General features: G+C 32.6%; 1 protein-coding gene across 1 annotated transcript in view; it reads right to left on the bottom strand.

The window, feature by feature from the left end:
* The window catches only part of LOC131943309 (fibrocystin-L), a 56,911-nt gene that overhangs the window by 8,474 nt on the left and 30,328 nt on the right, over nucleotides 1–18,109 (bottom strand). Inside the window, exons 34-67 of the mRNA XM_059303339.1 lie at nucleotides 17,953–18,061; nucleotides 17,619–17,738; nucleotides 17,420–17,502; nucleotides 16,847–17,078; nucleotides 15,252–15,616; nucleotides 14,906–15,118; nucleotides 14,607–14,784; nucleotides 14,355–14,498; nucleotides 13,597–13,759; nucleotides 13,340–13,493; nucleotides 13,017–13,173; nucleotides 12,747–12,826; nucleotides 12,213–12,348; nucleotides 11,877–12,028; nucleotides 11,340–11,550; nucleotides 10,974–11,080; nucleotides 10,536–10,715; nucleotides 10,143–10,321; nucleotides 9,238–9,454; nucleotides 8,733–9,035; nucleotides 8,389–8,499; nucleotides 8,109–8,290; nucleotides 7,713–7,932; nucleotides 7,217–7,382; nucleotides 5,708–5,938; nucleotides 4,500–4,754; nucleotides 4,084–4,323; nucleotides 3,742–3,909; nucleotides 3,127–3,363; nucleotides 2,308–2,571; nucleotides 1,680–2,138; nucleotides 1,213–1,375; nucleotides 361–593; nucleotides 88–269 (exon numbers count right to left, since the gene is read on the bottom strand). Coding sequence (XP_059159322.1) covers nucleotides 88–269; nucleotides 361–593; nucleotides 1,213–1,375; nucleotides 1,680–2,138; nucleotides 2,308–2,571; nucleotides 3,127–3,363; nucleotides 3,742–3,909; nucleotides 4,084–4,323; nucleotides 4,500–4,754; nucleotides 5,708–5,938; nucleotides 7,217–7,382; nucleotides 7,713–7,932; nucleotides 8,109–8,290; nucleotides 8,389–8,499; nucleotides 8,733–9,035; nucleotides 9,238–9,454; nucleotides 10,143–10,321; nucleotides 10,536–10,715; nucleotides 10,974–11,080; nucleotides 11,340–11,550; nucleotides 11,877–12,028; nucleotides 12,213–12,348; nucleotides 12,747–12,826; nucleotides 13,017–13,173; nucleotides 13,340–13,493; nucleotides 13,597–13,759; nucleotides 14,355–14,498; nucleotides 14,607–14,784; nucleotides 14,906–15,118; nucleotides 15,252–15,616; nucleotides 16,847–17,078; nucleotides 17,420–17,502; nucleotides 17,619–17,738; nucleotides 17,953–18,061 — 6,594 coding nt within the window. The remainder of the gene's footprint in view (nucleotides 1–87; nucleotides 270–360; nucleotides 594–1,212; nucleotides 1,376–1,679; nucleotides 2,139–2,307; nucleotides 2,572–3,126; nucleotides 3,364–3,741; nucleotides 3,910–4,083; nucleotides 4,324–4,499; nucleotides 4,755–5,707; nucleotides 5,939–7,216; nucleotides 7,383–7,712; nucleotides 7,933–8,108; nucleotides 8,291–8,388; nucleotides 8,500–8,732; nucleotides 9,036–9,237; nucleotides 9,455–10,142; nucleotides 10,322–10,535; nucleotides 10,716–10,973; nucleotides 11,081–11,339; nucleotides 11,551–11,876; nucleotides 12,029–12,212; nucleotides 12,349–12,746; nucleotides 12,827–13,016; nucleotides 13,174–13,339; nucleotides 13,494–13,596; nucleotides 13,760–14,354; nucleotides 14,499–14,606; nucleotides 14,785–14,905; nucleotides 15,119–15,251; nucleotides 15,617–16,846; nucleotides 17,079–17,419; nucleotides 17,503–17,618; nucleotides 17,739–17,952; nucleotides 18,062–18,109) is intronic.

Below are 18,109 nucleotides of genomic sequence, written 5' to 3'. Positions count from 1 at the left end.
AATAAAATTGATGATTCAAATATTAAGCCTACCTGTGGGCCATTGATAAGATCAAAACAAAATTGATGATTCAAATATTAAGCCTACCTGTGGGCCATTGATAAGATCTACATATCCTTCAGGGTTATATATTGCTACCGGGCTCAGACGTCTTGTTTCAGTATCATAGTCCATGCTCTCTATGATTAGCAGACGCCAACTGTAATTGTTACCACAATCATAAGCTCGCCATTCCTTAATCCAAGTGCAGTTGTCTGTTTTATAAATTCCTGAAAAAAATAATTCAAAACATAACTAGTTTTAACAATTTTAAATCTGAAGTAATAAATAATTTACACAAAATAGTTATATATTATTTACCTTTATGAGGTGCATAGCTTTGCACATCGATTTTCTTTCCAGTGCTTGTCGTCAGCATGCTAGTTGGAATCCTGTAGTCTCCCAGACCATGTTGTTGATTCCCATCCCATTCATAAGCTGAGTCTGGTAGAGCAGTACCAACATGACCTAGGAAAGTTCCATCTAAGTCTTGAATCATACACTTTTTAAGTGCATCACAGTCCATATCCACACAGTCGGCTGGGTTGATTTTGCTGGGTAAAAATAAAATTAACCAAACTTTTTCCAACTCATTCAATAAAAGCTATAAATAAAAAAGATTGCATTTGTTGGATATACATTTTGGTAGAATCAAATGCTAACATAATATAGAGTCTGCTCCCACACAGAATCTCAAATATTCAGAGTAATGAAAAAAGTTAAATGCTCAAAATATTACTGATTCTATCGAACTATATATTTTTCAATATTCTAGAATATATTGAAAAATATTGCTTGTCTATGATGTTGTAATTCAGCAAGTAGGGATGGATCAGACATGCACTAAAGAGAAAAGAAGAAAACCTTGCAAAGCAGGCAGTAGAATAGAACCCACATGGAAAAAAAATTGAGCAGACTTTAAATATCTTGGAGGAGGTCTGTTAAAAGCAAAGCAAGAGCTGCTGGGTTTACATGAACCAAAATAAAAAGGGCCACTCAAATTCAAATCTGCTGTAAAAGTGGAGTTGCAGCCCTTTGTTTTCAGGGTCTCCACAAGTTTAAGAAGAAGATGCATTTTATATAAACACAACTATTATTTTAGAATTAATTTAAAATAATGAAATAACACTTACTCAACATTAGGTTAATTCAAAATAATGAAATAACACTTACTCAACATTAGGAGGATGAAAGAATAATTTTGAAGTGGCTTCAACATTGATCAGAGTTGTCTGTTGTATTTGCAGTGGATGGTTGCCATCATCATTGTTCTTATTTGTGGTAATGGCATAATCTCTGGTCCCAGTGCATGCATGGAAGTTCACAAAACTGTTCTCTAAAATAATAAATTTTATATTTAGGCCTATAATTGTGAGATGCTATAATTGTAAGATACCAGACTGTAAGATTAATAAATATACACAATACTAGCTTTAAACAATAACATACAATCAAGTTCTCAATAATTTACAGGTACTGCTATAAAAATGATCTAAGTTGGAATTAGTGTTGATTACTGATAAATAGGTCTCGACACATTTAAACAAATATAATGGTTAAGTTGGGTTTGAATTTCATAATAATTTATTTATATCAACTCCCAGCCCTAAATTAGGTAATAAAACAATACTTTGACTGACTTTTTAATATGGTGATTCCTTTTATTGCGGGATAACTCATAATGGCAACCACATTCATTGTTGGGGCTTTGTTTGATCCACTGGAAAAGGAGGTCATCTCAACACCAATTTTCCCACATGGTGCCAATGATCCGTGTCCTCTGGAGTTTTCACTAAACTTGATGTTATCATCATTAGGGTCAATAACATCCAGAGTTTCAGAAAATGTTGATGTCTTTCCTATGAAAATGTTGTCAGTTATCTCAACAAATTTATCTTCATAGGCATGAAGTGTAGCACTTGGCTGAATCACAGCTGGCCAAACATTAACACCATTCTCCACGAGCACATTCTTCTTGATCACAACACTGGCAAGATTATTGTAGTAAATTCCAAAGTCCAGGTTCTTCCATGCTGTGAAGCCACTATAGGCTACACATTTTTGATCTATGGCTTTTTCTTCAGGGAATATGCACACACCTAATTTTAAAAAAATATTTAAAATATTTAAAATAAGTCACTGAGATACTTTTTAAAAATGGAAGCAGTTCAAATAATTTAAACCAAAATCAAATAATTACATATAAACACAACATTACAAGCTGTATCACTTCAAATTTAGACCCAGAAAGATTGATCAGTTTCTTACCCATCAGTCCTCCAATAGCCACATTGTTGCTCCAAAGCTCACTTTGAGTTGTATTACAAAACTGTCCAGCTACATGAAAGCCAATTCTTTCAGACCCAGCTACTGTGTTATTAGCAAGGACAAGATTTTCAGCCAGTATAGCCTCAATTGCTCCTTCATAACTTGGATTACTTTTTTCTTGTCGATCAAGATATGAACCAGGCCAAATGCTTAACGCAACAAGGTTGTTGGTGATGCGGGTGGACTTTGCTTCTGTTCGGATACCTGTGATCACCAAAACAAAAAAATTTGTAATCACTGTTTACTGTTTTATAGTGAATTAATTTATTTTAAAACTCAAAGAAAAATGAATATAAGTAAAAAGTAAATACAAAGGTACTATAAGCATAAGTTTTAAAATATATGGACTTAAATATCAGTTGTTTTCAACAAAAATTTAGCTTTATTCATTCGTATCTGAATCATAAAAAATTTAAGGGTAAACTAGATTATTTGTGATACTATTATCATATAAGCTCAATAATATCTATAGTGCTTAGGATAATGTTGCTGTCTTTCCTATGAAAATGTTGTCACTTATGTCAACAAATGTATCCTTATATTTATGATCTAGCACATCAGGACCATTCAGCACAGGCAAAAAGTCAACACCTGTCTATTAGTACATTGTTCTTGATCACAACACTAAAGCATTATTGTAGTAAATGCCAGTCCATATTATCCCATGCTATAACACCACTGTAGGCTGTACACATTTGATCTGTTCTTGTTTAAGCATGAAATATGAACACACCTAATTTTTTTAAAATATTGACTCACCAGCACCAACTGTATGATGGACAATGTTATTGTCAACCTCTAAACCATCAACAGCAAAAACACCAATGGCGGTGTTGAAGCCGCTGTAGAAAGAGCTCTTCTTGACATAGGAATACCTTGTCTTGCCTGGTGTACTTGTCACATCAGCAAAGGTAATGGAAAACCTGGCATCATAGCTTGCACTAAAACCTTCCTGACCAGTGTGGAAAAACTCTACATTGGAAATCTGTGCAAAACCTGTGAATTCAATTCTCTTCATGTGCATTCACATTTAAAATGGACAAACAATGGAAATAGTATTAGTAATTAGAACTTTTTTTTAACTATTAAGAGGTATATGAAAAGAGGCATTAAGTAAACAATTATACTAAACATGTGTTTGACCTAACCCATTGTGATAGTGGCTGAACAAAAATAAACATTTTATATGTGTTTCCTGGTGCATGTGACAACACATCTTATTCGACACTGGGCAAGGTTATTATAGGCTTCCTCTAATCCTTCCAAGCTAAACTGTTTTATCTTCACAAGCTGTTCTTCTGGTGTTGCAAATACTATTTAGGTAATATAAATTTTTTTTAAACTTTACTAGATAAATTCTTGAAAAAACATTACCACTTCTTTGATCACCAGCATAACTTGCTTGCCCAACAACAACTCTTGCTCCAAAAGATTCTTTGATTAAATTTGGATAGTCTTCCCCTTCTATCCTGATGTTCCGTGTCAACAGTGCCACTGTGGCGCTCAAGTCAATCAGTACACCATTTACATTCTCACTATGAGCTAGTTAAAAAAGTTATTTCTTTATGAATTTATTTGGCATTAGAATCCATTATAAATAAATATAAATTAGAACTTCATAAAAATGTTAAATCTTTATTCATATTTCATTTTTTTTACAAATGTTTTAGTACTATAGTGGTAAAAACACATAGCTTGTTTACTACAACAACTCACCAATATGCTTGTACTTGATGGTATCATTGAGGGTAATTGTGTAATCACTAACAGCGTTGACCGTGAAGGTCTCTGTGTGCCAAGGATTGTAGTCAGTGGTTGTTACAAGGATCACATCTCCTGGTACCCAAGCAACCTTGTCTGCTACTGTGATTTGATTCCCGCTTGAAACTGTGGCTGCTAGTTTTGTTTTGATAATGCCTCGATCCTCACCATGTAGTTGTAGTCCACCAAAAACGCCTAAGAGAATCAGTTTTAAATAAAAGATCCAGTGATTAATTTTCAATTTAAAAACATAAAATTAAACCCAGTTTACTTTATTTTCAAATGTATGATAATCTAGGTTGTTAAATAACATTTGAATTTAATACTACTACTAATTTTCGGTTATACAGTGTGTGAGAGAATGCACAAACCTATAAATTTAGCTCCGAGGGATGGACCATCTGTCTGAGGATATGATGGAGATGACTGATTTCCCCTTAGTGTAATGACCAATTTACTCTTGAATGGTGAGTCTTCTGACCACCCTGCTATGAGTCTGCCAGTTATGTGAATGTATTCGGCATTCAATTCAAAGGAAGTGGAAGAATTGTCCAAGAATTCTAAGCCTCCTTCAATCACCAGTTTTCCCAGTTTTGGTATTGGCTTGTCAACCAAGATCCATTTATCTGTTTAAAAAGACATTCATCTTTTAGAATAATTTTTTTAAACCAGTGGCAGTATATAGCTTTTTTTGTTTTGTTTAATCAAGTGAGTTGGAATCTTAAAAGAAAATTTAAATATTTTAAAAATTGTGAGCAGGGTCATGCAAACAGATGTGATTACAAAAACTTGATAGTGTGTTTTACATCATTTTTGCTTTTAAAAATTGGATGCATGTTATAATTAAATTATAAGAGCATGTTTATATTTCAAATAAAAATATAAATAACTATGCAAGTGAATGTAAAAAAAAAAAGCTCCTGGACATGGCACTGAGATGAATTTTACCTAGAAAGTGAAAGAGAGGAGGACCATAAGTAAATGGAGGAGAGAGATGGCTGAACCTGGCACAAAACCATGTGGCTCAGGAGTCATGGTGGAGATCTGTTCATGTCTTAAGTTCCACAGGGAGTGATGAGGGTTAAGTAAAAAAGTAATGCAAATCTTCTTCTTCTTCTTCTTCGTTCTTAATTATTAGTGTTGAAGGGGATCGAGATTTATCTGCCAGTGTGTTTGAACTCGAGACTTTGTTCGAATTTATCAAATATGAGCTTTTTTGCCGACTCGACCACGCCTTCAACACAATTAAGCGTTACGTGTCAACTGGTTATGCGCCATTGAGGCCATTGACTCCGATTTCAGCCTGCTTTTCTTTTTGGATTTGCTTCCATAGCCTTTGTCCAACCAAGAACAAACTACAAGGCAGCAGTTGATTAATTTTTGGAGTTGTCTCTCCTAGAAGAGTGGCTGTCCCCAGCTAACGAGCCTCATCTGCCCGAGGGTTCGAACTCGAGACTTTCGGTTTAGCAACCATGAGCTTTACCGACTCGACCACGCCGAACCCTGTAATGCAAATAAATTGCTCAACGTTTCAAAAGAGAAAAAAAAGATATGTGTATTAAAAATGTGTATTGCCTACTTTTGGGAATAGTTAAGTCAGACATAGCCTCTGGCTCAAGTCCATTTTTGGTCAAGTTGGCCCAGGTGCTCTTACTGGACCAATACTCCGTGTATTCAGGGCGAGTGAGTATATCCATTGGATCCAGTGGTGGCTGACATGCTAGGTAATAGCAGCGTATCATGCGAGCTTTGATGCTTATGTCCTTGTCAGTCAAATATATAGCTCTTTTCCTTTTACTTTGTTTCTTTACTGTAGAGAGGGGAAAAATCCATTAAAAATTGAGGCATTTATAGGATTTTTTAAAATATTATACAATAATTTTACAAATCATGAATCCCTGAAAACATGAACTCCTGGGATTTATGTTTTAGGAATGTTAAGAAAATTTACAAAGAACTTTATAAAATTGCTTAAATAAGTTAGTAATGTCTGCCAGATCTTATCTAGTCATTCAAAATCAGTTGTGTGCCCTTAGGGAGGAAGAAAATGAAGTAACTAGCCTATTCAATGACATGCTTGTAATGTTTCTCTAAAATGTGAACATTTAAATAGCAAATACCTTTAATTCTAAAACAAGTTAATAAAAAGTCTAGTGACAATTTAAGCGCAATTTCCTTATGTTATCCATAACAATTTTAAATCGAGATAAATCATATATTCAGCAAATAAATAATGCAACACAAGTAGTTTCAATAATTCAAAACAAAATAGAAAAAATCCTTTCGAACCTCCGCTCATTCGCTATGGTAAAATCCTTTCGAACCTTAGCGCTTTGCGCTAAATCATCCTAGGCCTACACGATGCTCAGTTTAATGAACGAAAGGATATTTTTGAAAACTTTCTTCAGCAATATTGTTCTAAATTATGGCAGGAATCGATTGGTAAATGATTCAAGTCGCTAAGTGGTCTGGTTGCCGAGATATGGGCAAAAAACTGCATTTTTTCAAGGTTTTTTGGCTTTTCCGGGAAATCCAGGAAGGAAACCCGGGAATTTTTTTTGCCCATAATCATCCTCGGAACTTGCTTAACATATTTGCTTTTAGAACTAGTCCTCGATATTGCTTCATTGAGGAGGAGATATGACTTAAAGACGACTTAAAGCTGCGGACACACATCCATCCATCCATTCATTCATTCATCCATCCATTCCCAGAAATGACGAGTTAATAAACGCAATTCTCCAGAATGGAAATTGCGCTAAAAATTGTAAAATATCACAACAAAACATTTTTTTAAATAATAAAAAACAAATGTCAACAGTAAAAATCTGTAACTGGTACATTTAAGTCAAATGTATTTAAGGCTAAAAGATAATTTGTTCACCATTGATACTAGTGGTACTAAAATCTGCTCTATTCAGTGCCAAAACATAAATAAAATCTATCAATAATGAGTAAACAAACTTAAACCAGCAAATACCTGCATACGTAAAATCTATCAATAATGAGTAAACAAACTTAAACCAGCAAATACCTGCATACGTAAAATCTATCAATAATGAGTAAACAAACTTAAACCAGCAAATACCTGCATAAGTGATAGTGCTGTCATCATCATTGTAGAACCATTGTCCATGGCTCACATCTGAGCCAGACAACATGGAAGTTGACATGTTGATCTTTGTACTTCCATCTAGCATAAAAATGTCTGGTTTCTGAGCAGAATGCTGGGTGAATGCAATGAAATCTCCCGCCTAAAGGAAAAAAGTTTATTTTTAGCTAGATTCAAACTGTGATTGCTTTTGTATTACTAACAAGTTTCTAAAAAATCTATACAAGTAGCTTTCATATTTTTAACTACTTTATAATATAAAAATTTAATGTGACATAATTTCCATAGACACTCCTAAAGGTATAAAAAATTATTTATTTTTTTATTTATAAAAAATAAAATGCAAATATAAATTCATTATAGATTTCTCCCTTTTTTTTTGTTAAATTTCTGACAACTTGTTAAGTATTTTGAATACATTTTGGTATTTTTAAAATAAATGAAACATTGAAATTTCTAATTTACAGCTTACATCAAAATGGTAAAAAACACTATCATAGCTTATGTTGCTCATCTGTCCTGCATCTTGGAAAGAAAATTGGTAGTAATGATTTGCCATCAGAACCATTGCCCAGCCATGAGGATGTGTGATACGCTTAGGGGCAAATGGAGATTTGCTAGTACCAAATTCTGATGTAAACAAGGCATTTTTTCCATTTAGTGATGAGGGAACTATATTATTGAATGAAAACCTGTGTAAAGAAGACAATGGAAAACACGGTTTAAAAACATTTTTGATAATCTTTTAAATTGTTATTATATCTGTATGAATTGAAAATAATTTTTTGTCTAAAATCTAAAATCATGGTTTTGACTATAAAATATTAAGAAGTAAAAATAAAATGTTGATACTGTTGTTGATACACACCTGATAAATTTAATCTCATTTGAACAAACACAACCAGGCAGATTGACAGACATCTCTGTATTGTTTACACATTTTGTGTTGTCCAAAGATGGTGTGTATGGTACTACGCTAAAGCCTGCAGATCCTGTTAGTGAACCATCTTGATCGTGAAGAACACCTTCTGATTCCCAGTCATATCTTACCTGTTGAAAAAGGTTATTGAAAGAATTAAAATTTTAATTAGATTACTACTGTATTAATTATTGTCTAATAGATGAAGCATAACAAAAGTTTGACATACTTTGTAGGGGGAGTTAAAAAACTTGAGATCATTAGTTTCTGTAGTAAATCCTCCACAGAACTCCATACAGACCCCAGCAATACGTGTCCACCTAAATGCTGCTCTACCAGGCTACAGACATAATTTTAAATGATTTTAGCAATTAATACATTTTATTTTGCATATAATGTCATTGTTCTATATCAATATATGTTTTATTCTGTATATAATGTCATTTTCTATATCAATACGTTTTATTATGTATATAAGATCATTATTCTATATCAATACATGTTTTATTTTGTATGTAAGATCATTGCTGTTTATTTATATGTTTATTTAAATGAGCTACTCTTACTACTAACCTGGTCAAAATTATGAAACTTCACTCCTTGAATTAACAGTCCACTTTGATAAGGTATTACAATACCCCCATTTGTTATGCCCCCTTCCAGATTGTCATTATAATGAGCAACTATTGTAGTATCAAAAATTCCTGGACCATTTTCTGGATCATACTGAGGAGGGGATTTTATAATTAGTTTGCCTTCAAATCCAGCATTTTCATTGTTTACCAGCACAAAGTTGTGAAACTGGACAGCTCCACTGTTAACTGACTCAGCTCCTTTATCACAGTTCCAAGCTGTTAAATTGTAAAATTTTGCAACCTGAAAGAAACAGAATTGTTTTTTTTAAATTAAACTTTTAAAATAAATTAAATTTATTAAAAAGTGTGAAACTAGTTTTAAGAATAGATTAAAATTTAAATTTAAAAATTCATAAATATTGATTAGTTTAGAACATGAAGTCGTATTTTAATTAACTAAAATAAATGAATTATTTCTTAATTTTCTAAGAATAAAGTCTAACTTTATGAGCAGAGGAGCTGCAGCTAGCATCCTCTCTGGGCACGTAGGTCTCAAAAATCCAAAGCCCAAACCATCCAAGTGAATGGGCTGTATTGTTTCTGTATTCTGCTAAAGGTGTAGACTGTGGGCATATATTTGGATCAAATCCAGGACCATCAGGATTGAAATGCATGCGATACCAAGTTCCAAAATGTGTTCCACCTGCCACGGCATTGTGTCTGAAATTGGACATTGAAAAGCTTTTACACATTTCGGTATAATATTGTGAGATTTCCATTTTGGTAACATATATTTTCAATGGGAGATGCAAAAGTACATTTTGTTGTCCAAATCTAGACAGCAAGTAATGATTAAGAGTGAGATTGATAATGGATAATGTAATCATATTTTTGCTAATGAGTTAAAATGTTAGGCTGAAACTGAAGCTTAGAATCTTCTAGATCCCATTACATATGTTTATTTCCACACTTTGGTGAATTCTAACCAAAATAGTTTTAAAATAACAGAAAGAAGATCAAATAAATAAAAATTATTAAAATAAATTTAATAAAGATAACTACTTCAATAGTGGATATTGAAGGCATTCTATTGATGGGTTGGTGTGTTTCTTGTGGTGTGTTCACTTGAATATGCATATGTATTCCTATAAAAATGTTTCTATAATGGTATTAGAATTCTAAGTGGAAATTATTATTCTTGTTCAGTTATAATAAAATTGTATTTTAAGTTTATTGAATATATTGACAATTTTTAATTTGATGTTGTTCATTTATTCTAGTACTTTTTATTGTTACATTCAATTGAATGAGCCTAGCTGTAAACATATACCTCAAGCTGTGTTAGAAATTAGTTGGGTTATAATTAATTGGATTAATTTTTGTAATTTTAAAACAAAATTGAGTTTACCTGATAGTATTGTTTGGATTGGTTGCCCAAAAAGCAGCAGGAGTTATATCATCATTTCTGAGAGAAGTGGAAGAACGTACAAAAATTGCAAGATTGTACTGAAATATGTTGCCAGTCTCATCGCCATCCTCGAGGAAGAATGCTCCACCCCTTATGTCATATATGACATTATTTTCTACCTGGAAAAACAAAAAGAAATATTTTGTTAATTAATTTCATTTCAATCAAATTTAAAATCTCTAGATAGTTGTTCTTAATTCAAAATATGTCAAAATAAAATGTCATAGACACTGTTAAATAAAAGTTGTTGTCAACAAGAAAGTTCTAAGAAAGTTTAAAATTTCACATTTAAATAAAAACCATAAGGGTTGAAAATATAAATTAAAAACAAACCAAAATGTTGTGAGATCCATGAATGTTAACAGCTCTGTTGAAACTAGTGTGAATACTGCATCCTCTAACAAAAGACTTGTCCATGTTGCCATTGCGATGAAAGTGGATAGCGTAACGTCCAAGTCTAAAAGCTTGACCAGAGTAAGTTAATTCTGTATACTGAATGTGCGCTTGAGCAACCTGGAAAGGCAAACGGATTTTGTGCATGTACAGATAAATAAATTTTTATAAATATCGTAAGTACTATAAATGTCATTATTTCAACTGAAAAGAAAATATGTGTATAGTACATTTGAAATTATACAAATAAATTAATTTAAAATATATGTATACATTTTAATTTTATAGTTATATTTGTAACCTACTTCTGAAAAATATGGTTTGGGTGAATGCAAAATTAAGTGATTTTTATAGTTTCTTTATTTTCTATATAAAAACCTGGGTATCTTTCTCCATTTGATGGACCATGATCTGAGCACCAAACTGATCTGAACCAATTTCTTCACCAAAACGTCCTTGGAAACAAGTCTGAGTTGCAAATTCCCCTATAATAAAAATAGGATTTACATTAATATTTTTAATAATTATATTTGCATTACACAGAGCAAAAATATAATGATTTGTCTATTCTCAATGACTCTAAGCCCAATCAACATTTGTTTGTGTTAAAAAATTATATTTTTTTGCCTTAAAATAAACAATAGCTAACTGATTACATAAAGCAAATATTTTTAAAATTCACCATAGTTAACTTGAACTTAGTTTTTATTACCACCTCCAGTCAAGGTAGATTTAAAGCATTACCTGTGTCAAAACCATTAGGACAAGCTGGAATTGTATAATCAAAGTCTGTATTTCTGTCTCCTCTAACTACAATGTTTCTGGTTAGTAGACCAACTTCAGCCCTGAATTCTACAACTTGACCATCAAATGTGCCTTCAATTCCAAGATGTTTGTAAGTGAGAGCTACTGTCAAAGTCACCTGATTTCCACTAACAGACTCGATTACTCGAACCTGTTTTTATTAGAACATATATTGTTATTTTGATATATTACTTTAACTCAATAGGAAGACAAATGTAATAATGTATAGTCAATGGTCAATACTCTATAGTCAATTGAACTTGAGAGCTAGATTAAACTTAAAACTAATTAAGTAAGTGGATCTAAATTAAAATAAAGATTTGAACAACTTTGTCTGTCCTTGTTGAAGAAGTTTACTTTTTTCTTTAATTATTTTTATTTTGGTTAAAATTACAATAGTTTATAGGCCTACCTCAATTAATTACAAACAAATTACTAAACTAAAGTGCCTATGGAAAAGTATTATTTTATAATTACCTCTGATTCTTTCTGACTACGTCTATCTCCTGTTGTTGCAATGACAATCTCATCCCCAGCCTTCCAGTCTACTTCATGCTGTAGTGTCAAAACTTTTGTACCAGCTTCAGCTGTACTAGCAAGCCTGGTCCATACTACAGTCACGGGATTTCCTGTTTATAAAGAAACACAGTGAAATTTTAAAAATCTAAAATGTTTTAGTCATTTAACAATTATTTTACAGAAGTATATCATGCATTTTTTGCATAGCCTTTTCATGATTACCATACAGTCATTTAATATTTATTTTTTTAGATGTATATCATAAATTATTTGTGTAGCCTTTTTCATAATTACCATACAAGTTCAGAGTTCCTTCTCTCACTGCCAGGGTTTTAGCTCCGTAAACTGGTAATTCTTTAGATCGCAGATGACCATACATTGTTATAATAGCTTTGTGCTCCTTAGGGAAAGGTTTATCAGCTGAGCCAACCTTTAAGACAAAATAGATTAAAAATAGAAGTTGAGTTACATATGTTAACTACTAATGGTACTTCTAAGTTTTTGTTTAGTACAATAACTTTGGATTGAGGATGACCAAATTTGAATTACAAAGTTTTACTACTGTAAGGCAACATAAAGTCAGATTCAAGATACAAAAATAACATTTACATGTTTGGGAACAACATAGTTTTTGATATGACATAAATTCTTTTAAGCCATTAGATAATCGATTACTGTTAAATAATTTTATATATATATATATATATATATATATATATATATATATATATATATATATATATATATATATATATATATATATATATATATATATATATATATATATATATATATATATATATATATATATATATATACAGAAATTACCTGTAAAAGTCCACCATCTGTGATTAGAATATTTTCTGCTTTCAACTCTACTGACTTTTCATCAAAGATCAGCTTGCCACCTTCAAATAAAACAGATAGTTGTGTGAGAAAAAAGTGTACTTTGTAAAGTTTTAAATATAAAATATTAATTGAGGTTTTGTTGTAACATATTTATGTTACAATTGCAAGTTATAAGATTATATCTTTTAAAATTCACATACAGATTATTGTAAACATTTTCTTTGTAAAATGAAATGAATATTCTCTTACCTTGAATTAGCAACATTTTTAAAACACCAGTGTTTTCATCTAGCAGAATAGTTTGTCCAGCTGGTATGATGACAAACTCTCCATCACCTGGAGGGGGTGCATTTCCCCAAGTGTATGGACTTGACCAAACATCAATGTATTGATACGTGGCATTCAGCTGTAAAAACATTTCTTTAAAAATTATATTTTTAGATATGTTTAATTGGTCAACACATAATTTTAAAACATCTATCATTAGATAATTTTCTGTTCAAGTAAAAATGATTGATGCAATATAAAATATTTAAATTGAGAAGAAATTGAGATATAAAAGTGAAATCAACCTGTTTAGCCAATCCGTTGCCATTACGCTGAACTTCAACCTGAGCAATGACTGAAAAAGCAGCTCCAGTCTCACAAGTAATTTGTGTGTTGCTCACTGTTTTGACATCACACACAACACCAGCTATCTCAACATGAATGTCACTAACAGATTCTCTGTTAAAAATTGGAGTATAATATTAAGGTATGCTTTTTAATAAGCTATGTAATCAAATCAGTAGAGAACTCTAAAAGATTTGAAAAGCCTTTTTTAACTTACCCAAAGTTTGTGCCTGATATTGTTAACAGAGTTCCTCCCCCTGTTCCACCTCGGACTGGATTAACTGAAGTTATACTTGAGTCCAAAGTAGAATCGTATGTGTAAGCAGATGTTTTTGTTTCAGAAAGATTGTTCACTACAGCTACAACATCACACGCCCCAGCTAAATCAAGAATAGAAATATACATTTAAGTAACAGAAAAATATTACTAGAGATATGCTATAAAAAGTTGTTTATTTTATGAAATAGTTTTATGTTTGTTAAAATTAATAATAGTTGTAAAAAAATATGCAAATTAAAAGCCCTCACACCCTCTTTACATACCTGCAAGTATACTGAGACATGGTAACAATTATTTCTTGACACACCAACCATTACATACCTGCATGAGCAGTTGTTCTACAAGTATACTGAGACATGGTAACAATTATTTCTTGACACACCAACCATTACATACCTGCATGAGCAGTTGTTCTACAAGTATACTGAGATGTGGTAACATTTAATTCTTGACACACCAACCACTACACACCTGCATGACCAGTTGATCTACAAGTATACTGAGATTCTGTGACATTTAATTCTTGACACACCAACCATTACATACCTGCATTACCAGTTGTTCTACAAGTATACTGAGATGTGGTAACATTTAATTCTTGACACACCAACCATTACATACCTGCATGACCAGTTGTTCTACAAGTATACTGAGATGTGGTAACATTTATTTCTTGACACACCAACCATTACATACCTGCATGACCAGTTGTTCTACAAGTATACTGAGATGTGGTAACATTTAATTCTTGACACACAGCTCCACACATGGTGACAGTTGTTTTTCCTTTAAGAAATCCAGACCCAGTCAGTGTTACTACTTGTCCTCCATTGGTGCTGCCTTTGAAATAGTTCATACAAATTATTAGCTCATTTCAATCACTTGAATCAATAGAAGTTTTTAAAATAGAATATTGCAGCTTAAAAATATGTAAAGCGGGAGACTGACCTTGAGTTGGGTTGATTTCAAATTGTCCTATACTATATGTAAATTGGACATCAGTATTGGACAATCCCAACCCTGCAACTAAAACCTCAACATCAAACTGACCGGTCATCTGATCCCCAGCTGTACATTTAATGGAAGTTTCCCCGGATTCTGTAACACTGCATTCAGCTCCACCAATCTTTTAAAAAAAATTGTTACAATTTAAATTTTTTATCATACACTTTTAATAATCAATTCTGGGCATTTAACTACTCAGAAAATAAAATAAAAAAAATAAAAAACTTAGGATAAATTCTTACTTTAACAGTAGGAGTCAAGCCTGCAGGGGATTTTAGTTTATTTCCTGTGATAATGATAGCTTCTCCACTTGTTCCACTGGTTGGGCTTACGCTGGTTACTTGTGGAGTTGCATCATCACTGTACTCTAAACTTAAAGCATCGTAGGTGATCCCTCTTGAAATGACAGTCACTGTTGCTGTCCCAGATGCATGAGCAGGCAGTGTACATGTGACCTGTGGAAGCAGATACACAAAATATGAGTTTAAAAAAAAATCTAAATTAATTTATTACAATTTTCTTTTGCAAATATAAATTATTCAACTTGAATGTGATTTATGAAAATATTAATAATTTAATGTAACTTACTCCACTAAAATCCACATCTACAATTAAACACTTTGAGCTTCCACCAATGTTGACTTCAGTATTGCCTTTAACAAATCCATTGCCCTGAATAACAAGTAGGGCACCACCGTTTGTGCTACTTTTGGCTGGCTCAGAAATAGTCGCCACTTTTTCACTGGTAATTTTCACAGATGTTTCAGCCAAACCAGCCTCTGCTATAGAGACATAGACAAAATTTTCTCCAACTGGCAATCTCCCAACCGTGCACTTGAACTCAGTGTCTGACACATCACCATCAACAGTGCAGCTTTCATTACCAATTTTAACTTGGACATTTTCAGCTGCAGTACCAAACTTGGTGCCAGTGATGGTTAGTTGTGTGGAGGCTAGGATATAAGACAGGGAGATAAGTCAATTGTGTGGAGGCTAGGATATAAGACAGGGAGATAAGTCAATTGTGTGGAGGCTAGGATATAAGACAGGGAGATAAGTCAATTGTGTGGAGGCTAGGATATAAGACAGGGAGATAAGTCAATTGTGTGGAGGCTAGGATATAAGACAGGGAGATAAGTCAATTGTGTGGAGGCTAGGATATAAGACAGGGAGATAAGTCAATTGTGTGGAGGCTAGGATATAAGACAGGGAGATAAGTCAATTGTGTGGAGGCTAGGATATAAGACAGGGAGATAAGTCAATTGTGTGGAGGCTAGGATATAAGACAGGGAGATAAGTCAATTGTGTGGAGGCTAGGATATAAGACAGGGAGATAAGTCAATTGTGTGGAGGCTAGGATATAAGACAGGGAGATAAGTCAATTGTGTGGAGGCTAGGATATAAGACAGGGAGATAAGTCAATTGTGTGGAGGCTAGGATATAAGACAGGGAGATAAGTCAATTGTGTGGAGACTAGGATATAAGACAGGCAATAAGTCAATTGTGTGGAGGCTAGGATATAAGACAGGGAGATAAGTCAATTGTGTGGAGGCTAGGATATAAGACAGGGAGATAAGTCAATTGTGTGGAGGCTAGGATATAAGACAGGGAGATAAGTCAATTGTGTGGAGGCTAGGATATAAGACAGGGAGATAAGTCAATTGTGTGGAGACTAGGATATAAGACAGGGAGATAAGTCAATTGTGTGGAGGCTAGGATATAAGACAGGGAGATAAGTCAATTGTGTGGAGACTAGGATATAAGACAGGCAATAAGTCAATTGTGTGGAGGCTAGGATATAAGACAGGGAGATAAGTCAATTGTGTGGAGGCTAGGATATAAGACAGGGAGATAAGTCAATTGTGTGGAGGCTAGGATATAAGACAGGCGATAAGTCAATTGTGTGGAGGCTAGGATATAAGACAGGGAGATAAGTCAATTGTGTGGAGGCTAGGATATAAGACAGGGAGATTAGTCAATAATAATTTTAAAATGTATGTGGGCTCTTCTATAAACTATAAACAGAGAGCAAGAAAACAAAAAGAAAGGGTAGCAGGGAAGAGAAATTTTTTATTTAAAATAAAATTTAAAAAAAAAACAGGAATACGGTTTATCTAAATTTGAAAGGAAAATGTTTTAAATATGTTAATATATTTTTTTAATTACTAAAACAAAATAATTACCCTGTGACACTGTGTTTGGAGATATGTCTGTAACAGTTGCTGTTTTAAGATCCGAAAAAGTAAACTTGCAGTTTGTGCCTTCACAGATGGCAGGTACATGAACACTTCCCACAGCAACTTTAACAACAGCGTTAACATCGCCTTCATGGCAACTGGAGGGAGCAGCAGAACCACAGCTGGTCACACAAACTATCTCTGTGTATGTTACTGATTTTATGATGCATTCCAGGGACTGAAAAATTTAAAGACTAGTTGAATCTAGTTGGTTTTTTAAAATATGCAACATTTAAGTAAACAAGGATAATTTAATTGTAATTAAACTTTTTAAAAAATATCTCAATAAGAAAACAAAATGAATTTAGTTAATTTGGTAAATACACAAACAAACTAACATTTAAGGAAAAACATATCTCGTGCACAGACAGATGTCTATTTAATACATTAAAATATTTTGAAACAAATATTATTCACTCTAAAAAATAAAATAAACTTATTCCAATTAGATGAGTTGATAAATACTTGCATCAATTTCTAAATGAACTTATTTTATAATGTGAATTGATAAATACTTACATCCAGTTCTACAGAAACTGTAGCTATGTTCCCTACAAAGCCAGCACCTGAAATTGTTATTTTTGTGCCACCAACTTTGGAACCTGCAACAAAGCAGTAAACTGTTACAATTTAAAACTTGCAGTGTTTATTAAAAGAGATGTACCTACAAATAGTAAAATGATGAAAACTACAACACAAAATTAAAATATGACATCACCTTCAGCAGGACTAATGCTATCTACTTGAGGTAAGAGACCGAATCTCTGGCTGTTTACATCAGCAATGGTCACAAGGGCGTAGCCTAGATTTCCCACTCTTGTTGTAAACTCATGCATCACTTGAAAAAAATTGATTATTCAAAATACTTTTTACTCAATAATATTTGTTTTAGTGTAAATATTTTACTTATAATTTGACACAAACTACATTTTTTTAATATTGCCTTCAACATCTACCATGTATGATCAATAAGGATATATCTTAAAAATAAATACATTTCAAGATAAAAATTTGTAGTAAAATTTAATTTTTAAGTTTGAAATGAAACTAACCTCCAATAGGTGGCTTAGCATTCTTAGACATGCGGAGTTCTATGGTGTTTGTAGCACTGTTGAGTATCTCACAAGATGAGTCAGCAAATTTCACCTCATTTTGACAGTTCTGTTTTAAAAATGAAATGTTTTGTTTCTCTAAAAAATTTTTAGCATC

Source organism: Physella acuta, unplaced genomic scaffold (genome assembly GCF_028476545.2).
Source record: "Physella acuta isolate Inbredline_101_S28 unplaced genomic scaffold, ASM2847654v3 ptg000453l, whole genome shotgun sequence".
Lineage (NCBI taxonomy): Eukaryota > Metazoa > Mollusca > Gastropoda > Physidae > Physella > Physella acuta.
This window is presented reverse-complemented; position numbering and strand designations above follow the sequence as displayed.